At 39.9% G+C, this 10,345-nt stretch overlaps 1 protein-coding gene across 1 annotated transcript in view; it reads left to right on the forward strand.

The window, feature by feature from the left end:
- MGAT5 (alpha-1,6-mannosylglycoprotein 6-beta-N-acetylglucosaminyltransferase) overlaps nucleotides 1–8,863 on the forward strand; it is a 240,800-nt gene extending 231,937 nt beyond the window's left edge. Inside the window, exons 18-19 of the mRNA XM_026647424.2 lie at nucleotides 2,032–2,189; nucleotides 6,911–8,863. Of these exons, the coding sequence (XP_026503209.1) occupies nucleotides 2,032–2,189; nucleotides 6,911–7,109 (357 nt within the window). The 3' untranslated portion in view covers nucleotides 7,110–8,863. The remainder of the gene's footprint in view (nucleotides 1–2,031; nucleotides 2,190–6,910) is intronic.
- Nucleotides 8,864–10,345: the final 1,482 nt, after the last annotated feature.

A 10,345-nucleotide genomic window follows, 5' to 3' on the forward strand; every position in this document is an offset into this window, starting at 1 on the left:
TGCTCTAATAAATTTGTTAGTCTCTAAGGTGCCACAAGTACTCCTGTACTTTTTGCGGATACAGACTAACACGGCTGCTACTCTGAAACCTGTCATTATAAAAGGAAACACAGTACATCTAATCTACCTCGATTTCGGTAAGGCATTTGATACAGTTCCACATGGGAAATTATTAATTAAATTGGAGAAGATGGGGATTAATATGAGAATTGAAAGGTGGATAAGGAACTGGTTAAAGGGGAAACTACAATGGGTCATATTGAAAGGTGAACTGTCAGGCTGGAGGGAAGTTACTAGTGGAGTTCCTCAGGGATCTGTCCTGGGACCAAGCTTATTTAACATTTTTATTACCGATCTTGGCAAAAAAAAAAAAAAAAAAAGGAAGGGGTGCTAAAAAAAATTTAAAAAAAAAAAAAAAAAAAAAAAAAAAAAAAAAAGGGAGTGCGTGCTAATAAAATTTGCAGATGACACAAAGTTGGGAGGTATAGCCAATATGGAGGAGGACCGGAATATCATACAAGATGATCTGGACAACTTTGTAAACTGGAGTAATAGAAATGGGATGAAATTTAATAGTGCAAAATGCAAGTTGTGCATTTAGGGACTAACAACAAGAATTTCTGCTACAAAGTGAGGGCTCGTGAGTTGGAAGTGACAGAGAAGCACAGAGATCTGGGGGTCTGTGGGTTGATCACAGAATTTTCCCCTGGGTCAGATTGGCAGAGACCCTGGGGCGGGGGGGGTTGCCTTTCTCTGCAGAATGGGGCATGGTTCACTTGCACGTTTCAACTAGTGTAAATGGTGGGACTCTCTAACTTGAAGTCTTTTAAATCATGATTTGAGGACTTCAGTAACTCAGCCAGAAGGTAGGGGTCTATTACAGGAGTGGGTAGGTAAGGTTCTATGGCCTGCAATGTGCAGGAGGTCAGACTAGAGTATCATGATGGTCCCTTCTGACTTTGAAGTCTGAGCGTCTATAAGGGTCCCGGAAGACTCAAATGCATTCCGACTTGGAGGGCTTATTTGTTTGACCCAGACTTTGAAGGGAGTTAGGGGGGAGATTGAAGAACTAGCCAATAATATGGGGCGGTGTTTGTATTTAGAGCTGCTGTTTCTCTGAAGATGTGAGGTGACTAACATTTACATTTGACTCCTGTCATTTTAAATAAGCTTTCAGTACTTTGCCAGTTGTGTATGAGCACCTCTTATTGTAAATGGAAATAAAACAAATAACCAAAAGGTGCACTTAGAACAAAATCTTAATTTTCCCTTCTCTGCAGTAACCACATAGGAGATTTCACGTTGTTCATAGTCAGTACCAGTGTGGGTGGTCATGTCACCAGTAGTTCCATTGGGAGATGGAAACAAACTCCATGAATGCTTGTTCTCGGGTCTAAAGAGAAAGCACATAACATATCAAACTAAGTCTTTATATAAGTGTCACTGACTCTATGGCTAAGCATTTGGAAAGGAGCAAGTTGGGGCAGACATATGCACTTGGGAACTTTTTTCCATAAGGGATACATAATCAGCTTTTGGAATGATTCTCTACCAGGGCTTTCTGGTGGTATCTGTGTCATTCTAACAGTAATACTTGTTTAGCACTAATTGTTGCCATGAGATATCACTGAAGGCAAGAGGGAATCAAAAATGGATTAGATATGTATGGATAAAGAGAACATCTATGATCATATTAAATCTCATGTTTACAAATGAGAGACACAAACCATCCTGCTTCAGGGCATAAGCCAATCACCAACTTGGAGATAGGAAGACATTTCTCCTTGGAGGAAGAACAGCACTTTTTGCACTTCCTTCTGAAGCATCTGATACTGGCTAGTGTCAGATTATTGTTAGGAGATCCATTGTGATAATTCCTCTTATTAAAACTCATAATCTATCAGCTGAATACAGGTAAGATGGTCTTGCTGCCAAAAAAAACGTTTTCTAGGCTTTTAATTACCACTGCTATTTTCCTAACCATAGAAAAGTTTATTCAAAGACTGTTTGTGTAATACTTTGTCACTGCAGGATTTCTGTCACGGGCAAGTGATGTGGCCCCCATTAAGTGCACTGCAGGTAAAAATTACTGAACCCGGAAAATCATGTAAACAAGTTTGTCAGGAAAACCAACTCATCTGTGAGCCATCCTTCTTCCAGCACCTTAACAAAGACAAGGATCTGCTGAAGTAAGTATTGAGGAGTATGGAAATATAGTTGGGTACCTTATATAAAGTACATTCTATGGGGGGGAGGAAATAGTCCTAATGCATCTGTAATGGTGAGTGGTCAAGTTCTCAACTTCTGAAAAGCGGAGTTAAAATTGAAAAGATAAATCCTAAATTTGCAACTTTGTGCATATGCTGCCTTAAAATAGTCTCTTATAATATAAATGTTAATTAACAGCAACATACATTCTTATTTAAATACAGTATGTTAAAATGCAAAGTTTAAGCCTTACAACTGTTCTAACCATTTGAAGAAATCTTAGTATTTCTTCTTTGAGTGCTGGTCCTTGTTTGTATTCCACTCTGGGTACACATGCGCTTCATGCACCTGGATCCAGAGTATTCTCACAAGCAGATTCCGTTGGTCCACACACATGCCCCTGCTCTCCTTGTGCTCCGTACCAAGGATATAAGGAGCAGGGTGAATCGACAGCCTCTTACCGCTGCATGGCCTGCATCAGAACTTTCAGTGTCTGGAGCGTCTTCTCTACTCACTTGATCTTCAATCTGTAAATCTTTGAAAGCTTTTTCTTAGTAAATAATTTTCTTGTAAATCATTTTAAAGAGGTTTTTTGATAACTTTTAGTCTCTATAGAGTAGTTAACTTGATTACCCTGGATCGTAGGACAGCTGTGCCCCCTTAATTCTCCAGTCTGGTGTGCACTATGCCCACTTTGCTATGTGAGCTGCCTCTCTGCCCACTCACCCCAACCTCTAGCATGCACGTCACCTGCAGGCATATACAAGAGTGCTATGTCCAGCCACTCTTGAATTATATATAGGGCAACACCCATATATACATATACCTAATCCCGGTCTTGCACCCCAGAAATGTACTGTCTTGTACTGCTCAGTTACTTACTGAGCAATACAAGCTCATAAAGTCCATCATTTTAACAACGAAAATGATCCAATAAACAATAATAACTGGCTGATTTGTTAATCACTTTTTGCCTGCGGGCTGCCTGCCGGCCTCCCTCCCTCCAATTGTTTCCACATTTTCACCTACAAATGATTGTCTTCCTGCCTCCTTCTCCTTTGCCATAGATCAGGATGGCTCTTTTATTGTTAAAGTGTGGCTCCTCTCCCCCACCCCCATTCTCCACCTACCAGACTGGGGGAGGGAGATCTCGGGGCTTCTGCCCTGTGGCAGGGTGGTGCTCCTGGCTCTCCAGCTTCTGAAGATTATTGTATGCGCCTCAGAGGGTCAGTAAGTTTGGCCACCTCTCCCATAGAGTCTGCCTAGCTGAATCCTCCTCTCTCTATTCCTCCCCGTTCCCTTCCCTGGCTCCCCTTTCATCCCCAAGTTTTTGTGAGCTCTTCCCCAGCTGGTGGAAGATTGGGTGAGAAATACGTCAGCCCTCCTTCAGTGCAGCTTACAGTGGAGGGGGCACCTGCTGTGCTGTATTGCAGCAAAGAGGCAGCTGCTGTGCTCAGCTCTGCCCCACACTCAGCAGTATACTCACAACAGGAAGCTCAGCATTTAGGAGAGAGAGCAGCAGTCTCTGTCCTCCTGCCTGCTTTGCACAGTGCCCTTAAATGTTAGGATGTTTGCACTACAGTTAAACCCCTGGGCTGAAGTTGCCACAGTTGCCAGATTGTTAAAATTCCATAATACAAGAGCTGATTTGAGGCAATTGTTCATGCAATTGTAAATAAAAATGTTTATAAAGCTGTATTTATCTTCATATTTTTTCATATTGCTCTCTCTGACTCCAGTTAATCCTGAAACACCCATATTCATTGGCAATTAACAATTAGCATTTCTGCAAACTTTTTCTCACTAGTGTCCTAAAGATGTAGGCTCCAAAACCCTTTTCATTAGATAAGTTAGGGTCAATTAAGAATGCTTACCACTTCTGCATTAGGGAAATCAGCATTACTTTCAGGTGTCTGCGTGTATGTGTGTAAAATGATCACTTTACAATGTTAATCAAATGTATTCAGAAATTGCAGTGCAACAGATGACTAATAGGAAGTCTGCTTTCTAGGTTTGCTAGTCCTATTTCCTATTGCTTTTACCACAAACGTGCCTTTTATGTATTCAAGAAATGTTGAAGCTATGCAACTTCTATTGGAAACTGAAAAGAGCCACACAGATGTAAAACTTTTTTTATCCTCTTGACAGGCTGTCTTGCTTCCATCTCTTATGGTTGCTTAAAATACTGAGGTGCCTAGACCAAACAGTGAAGAGAATAATTTTTTGTTGGATTCTGAAAATTAGCTCTCTTTCCTGAATGACTAAAAATAAACACTTAATGTGCTCATTGTTTAAATAGTTAACATTTATTCATAGTGGTATCTAACCTATCACAGTTATTTCTTGGCCTCAGCGTAGGAAAATACCAACAGTTACTACACAGTGGTATTTGAGTGACCAACTGACTTTTCAGTGGTAACCACATTACTTCAGCTTTGCAGCCAGAAAATGGGTGACTTGTCCTTTTCCTGTATTTTATGCGCACACACCTGAATGCTGCTAAATGAATATGATCCAAGCCTTTTCCTGTTTCATACATTAGGTACCAATCAGTATGACATGACGTAAGACAGTTCAAATCCTCCCTCCCCCTCTTAAACATGATCAAATACAGGGGTGAAAGTAACTTACAGGACTTACCGGTACTGCTGGAAGAGATGTGGCCTCTCAAGATTTAAAGGCCCTGGGGCACTGGCTGTGGCTGGGAGCCCCAGGGTCTTTAAATCAACCCAGGGCTTCCAGCTGCAGAGGTGGCTGGGAGCCCCCGGGGCTCAGGGTCAAATTAAAGGGCCCGGGGCTCCGGCCGCTGCGGGGAGCCCCGAGCCCTTTAAATCCCGGCCCCAGCCCAGCCGCCGGAGCTGCGGGCAGGATTTAAAGGTCTCGGGGCTCCCCACAGCGGCAGGGAGCTCCGAGCCCTTTAAATCCCGGCCCGGGCACCAGAGCTGCGGGCGGGATTTAAAGGGCTCTGGGCTCCCTGACGCAGTGGGGAGCCCAGAGCCCTTTAAATCCCTGCCGCGGAAGCCGGTGCGGTCCGGCACGGTGTACTGGTTCTTGCTGGTACACCGTACCGGACCGTACCAGCTTACTTTCCCCTCTGATCAAATATAATGGGAAAGGCCCTCTGTAGAGAAATGACCCTGTACCAGGAATTTCTGGTCACATTAATTGGAAAGAGGCCAACATCTGAATTATGTATTGCCAAAAACAAAATGAAAATAGCACTTATGTTAATGCTTGTGATACTTTTATGGACTAAGTAAGATGACAGTGGTTGGATCAGGATATTGGTAATGAGACACAAAGGTTTTTATTTCTGGATCACTGGTCTGACTGAGACTTTATGGAGAGAAAATCCTAATTGCAGTTCTTCTGTGCAGTTAATTCTGCAGAATGGCCCTATTACTGTATTTATCCAGCTGTAATTGGTCTATACTGTGCTTAAATGTGGAAAAATTGCTCCCTTACAGATCTTTGTCTGCATGGAAGATGCAGTATGAAGCTAATACAACTTTAATGTAAGCAAAATGTGTCCCCAATGGAGAAGTCTGATGATAAATTAGAAGAATAGCTTTTTACATTTCTGGATTAAACCAGAATCAGAGCAGAGATAGGATTATGTTACAGGAAGTAACTGTGCATGCTGACTAGCATTTGATGTCTGCAATTGCTCGTTCTGAATAATTGTCCACTGAAAATATTGCACCTTTTTGGTCCAATCTTCATTAAGAGTTGAGATACTCAGCAGACAAAATTTGCCCATCTTGGGTTATAGTATTTTATCTGACAAATAGCAAAGATTTGAGAGCATTTCATAGGTAATATAGTCTGAGTAGAAGGAGGTACAGTAATGATGTACCATGTCCAGAGAAGGCTGCAGCAAATGAGACAGATGGATTCTATACTGAGAATAAGATGGAGAGTGAGAAATGGAGAACTAGAGAGGCAGTCAAAGAAACTTTCTAGGAGGAATGTTAGACTGGATGTCTTCCAATTCATACCACAAGATCAAAAATTTTGTTTGAAAAAGTTTTGTTGCATTGTGATTTTTCCTCATTCTTGACTGTTTCCCAATTTAACACCCATACATTCTGCTACATGTACTGTAGACAAAAAGTTCTAAAGACTTCATGAAACAAACCAATCTCAGCTTCTCCTATCCCTGCACAATTCAGTGCAATAAAAAGGTAGGGATGCACATCACAAAACCAGTCCCATTTCTACAGGACTCTGAGGCTTGTCAGTTTAACATAGTTTGAAACTTCTTTATTGTTTTTTAATACTTAACATTTCCAGCTTACCTTTCTGTAGGAACAGAGCCAGACTCCTAATGGGATGAAAGCATTTATGGTGCTGCTTAGCATCATAAATCTTGATCAGTTTCCAGCACCAATAGGCAGAATAGGGGTTGCTATTATCGGAAACTTGGAAAGTAAAATGACTAATATTCTGTTTATGCCCATTGTCTGTTGCTATAAACCAGGAATTACTATATGATCTATATTAGCCTATTTTTGTTTGGCTGAGTATTTACTTGGAAACTGTGTAATGTAATATCATGGTATGATTTAGTTACTCCTCTAGTTCAGGTTTTTTTGAGCTTTTTATAGTACGGCTGTAGTCTTAGGAGTGAAAATTGTTTCCCTGAATTACTATAAATGAATAATGGGAATGTGACTTAGACAAGTGTGTCTTGCTTTTATAGGTATAACGTGGAATGCCATACTGTTGAATCTGCAAATGATATCGTGGTCCCATCTTTTGATGAAAGCAGGAAACACTGCATTTTTCAGGACGATCTTTTGCTGTTCAGCTGTGCAGGATCCCATCCAAACCACAAACGAATCTGCCCCTGCAGAGACTATAATAAGGGACAGGTTGCACTTTGTAAAGATTGTCTATAGCAGCAGCAGCAGCACCTTGCTTTAGTTTGGGGACAAACAAAGTGGTTTTGAGAGAACCGCTTATACTTCCTGCACTTTTGTCCAGTTGTCTTGCTGCAGGCCGAGCAAATGCTGCCAAGCGGAATTCTCTGAGAAGAGGGATTCATAATCGAAATGATTTTTATTTTTTTTCTAAGTGAACACTTGCAGTGGAGCTCTTTGAAATCTTCCACCTACTCAAGGAGAAGAGAAATGACGTTCCATGCTTTGTAACTATTTGGAGATCATGGCGAAGAACAGTTTGTAGAAAATTCCCAGACCCATCAAACTTTTTTTTGTTGTTTTTTGGATGAAACAAGTGTTTTCTATTTTTTTAACACGTTAAAACATCCCGTCATCATCAGCTAAGAATATGAACATCATTCCAGTACAAAATTGGGAAAAAAATGCGCTTGGGGGGTGGGGGAGAGGACTACATTTATTATTGGGGCACTATTTTGGGTGCTGCTGCAGCTTGAATGGCTATAAAATGGTGCATTTCACAAGAACTCGGAACCGTAAGGTAACACAAATAACAATAGATAGCTGCCTGCTCCCAGTCCTTTTTTTAAATCCTCACATACTACAAGGTACCGTCTGCATCACAACTACTGTACCGGAGCACTCTAAACAGGCAGCTCTGAGAATGTGAGGATCAGCGGCTGCCAGTGTGTGACAAATCCTGTTGTTGCTGGAGAAATGATTATGATTGTGGCATACTCTGGTGTGGAACAGCTATGGAAGCATATGGCCATTTTAAAATGGACTTGTCGTCAGTTGACTGGGTCTGTTTAGAGAGTGATCCTTGGAATTTGCCCATGCTTCTGTTGTTGTCTGCCTATTCAAAGTACTGTGTGAAGCAAAAAGTATTCCGCATCATTTGAGCAATATTGTTTGATCCTCAGTTTGCTATATCTTACAGTACTTAAAACATTACTGCAAGATGGAGAAAGGATCAACTAACTATAATTATTGTATCATAGGAATGTGAACAATCTTCATAACAAGCTCTGTTTTTAAAGAGGAAGATATTTTAAAGAGCAATTATGAGAGAAGGAAAACTTCTTAGGAAAATTATTGTTGATCGCTTTTCTGGATTCTTTGTCCTTTTTTTAAATAGGCGGGCCAGTGATATATTTAAAAATTACAGTTAATTACCAAGAGTTTGAATTGAAATTCAGACTTGTTTAGAACGGTGAACTAAATCTTTTGAAATACTAACATGTATCTTTTTTTTTTTTTTTAAAGAGTAAATTTCTATTTTTTTGCAGCACAAGCTGACATGTTTAAAAGCACTGTTCGTGGCTGGGAAAAGTTACGTTAAATTAGAGGGAAATGAATTGCTTAGTCTGCAGTAGGATTTGAAAAAGACCATAGCTTGCAGGTTTAAAACTTGAGTATTTCCCAGTCATAACTGAAAAACCTCAATTTGATTTTTTTTTCCTTTCTTTGTGAAGATTTAACAAGCACTACCCAGTCTCTCCATTAATGAAAGTATAGGCACTTTAATATTTTTCTCTAGAATATATCAGGTTCACTCATTTTTTATACCTGTCATTCATTATCTGTGTGAGAGTATTGAAGTCGCTCATGACCTACCAAAGACCAAATAAGGGAAACATGACAGAAACTGTCAAATTATCAAGAGAAATTAACTGAAAAGTAAAAGTTCAGTTTCCAACTTGAGTGTAATTTCAAGTATGTTTAAATTCCCTAATTCAACACTCCCATTTCATTGTTACACAATGTAACACGTACTGCAGACTAGATAGAAATTGGTGTCTGAATGATTGAGTATCCAGAAAGTATATATGGTGCCTGTGCAGCAGTGTTTATCAATAATAACTGGGATGTAATGATAGTAACGCTTCTGTAATTGCAATAATTCTACAAACATGGAACATAACTGGTTACTTATTAGGCATAGTTTTGTATGAAAAGAAATTGAGCAGTTGTTGGGAGTGTTGCAGGCATTCCCTCGGTCAGCACGGATGCTGTTTGCATTGGCTTTTAATATCCAGGGAACTCTGATTCTTGGCTTTTTTTAGGATTGGAATCTGAGGTGCCTCAACAGTTCATTTTAGGTGTTCTCCATATTCCTGTACATATGATACGAGTACAGCCAGAAGAATCCCAGGCTTTAAAGAAAATATGTGCACCAATGTGGGCCTTACATCTGGCATTAACTTATTGGTGACAACAGAATCTGCCTTTTTGTGATGCAACCTGAGTTTCTGTAATCAGAAATATAAGTAGTTAGATGGAACATCACATCATACGTTGGCAATAAAGACTTGTGCGTGCGTGCTTAAACAATCCAAAGCACCATTGCCTACTGTAATATAACAATTAGAAAACATTTGCTGTTTAAAAAAAAAAAAAAAAAAAAAGGCACTAAGCTGTAAATACACACTTGCTTGTTTCTTACCATTGTATGGAACACATGGCATAATACAATTTGTTTTGCCTCTAAAAACTGGGGCTAGAGGATTTCTGCTAGTTTGTTGATACTGCCGTCTCTGATGCACTGTATTGTTCAGTAATATAGTGCTGTCAGTGCAGTCTTTACCACAGCAGGGGGAGCTATTATATCTATAGTATTTATGTTTATTTCTGAGCTACTGAATTTTGTTACTGTATATTGGCGGAAGGGGGGAGGAGGAGGAGAGAAAACTGTTAAGCTCCTTCCAGTAGCAGAAATCAATGTGGGTTTTTTGTTTGTTTGTTTTGTTATTTTTTGGAGGGAGGAAGGGGGGATAATCAGTAGGGCTATATCCTACTCCCACAGAGAATTTGGGGAATTTTGCTGTTCCCTTCAAAAGTCCGGCCGATATGAGACATTTTCCAAGGACTTTGTTTTGTTGTTGTGTCTAAACCTTGAAGATGCTGAGTTCTCTTTTCAAATGGAAAAGTACTCTTACAATGTGCAGCTTCAGTTTTATTTTCTGAAAGAGAGAAGCATGTTAGATCATGGGAGATAACTTTCTGCATATGGATATTCTTTGTTTTCAAATTCTGCTTTGCTTGCCTTGAAGACTTATTGGATAGAAAAAAAATGAAGTTGCTATCAACATTTAGTTTTGTTTTTTTTCCTGTGGTAATAGTCTTTAAATTTATAAGCAAGTGGGTTCTCGTACAACTGCATTCTGCAAGTAAGCACTCCGGCAGATGCATAGGGTATTATTTTAGAAATTATGAATCATTCACTAAAATTGTTG

This window comes from Terrapene carolina, unplaced genomic scaffold, assembly GCF_002925995.2.
Source record: "Terrapene carolina triunguis isolate 2854851 unplaced genomic scaffold, T_m_triunguis-2.0 Scaffold62, whole genome shotgun sequence".
NCBI lineage: Eukaryota > Metazoa > Chordata > Testudines > Emydidae > Terrapene > Terrapene triunguis.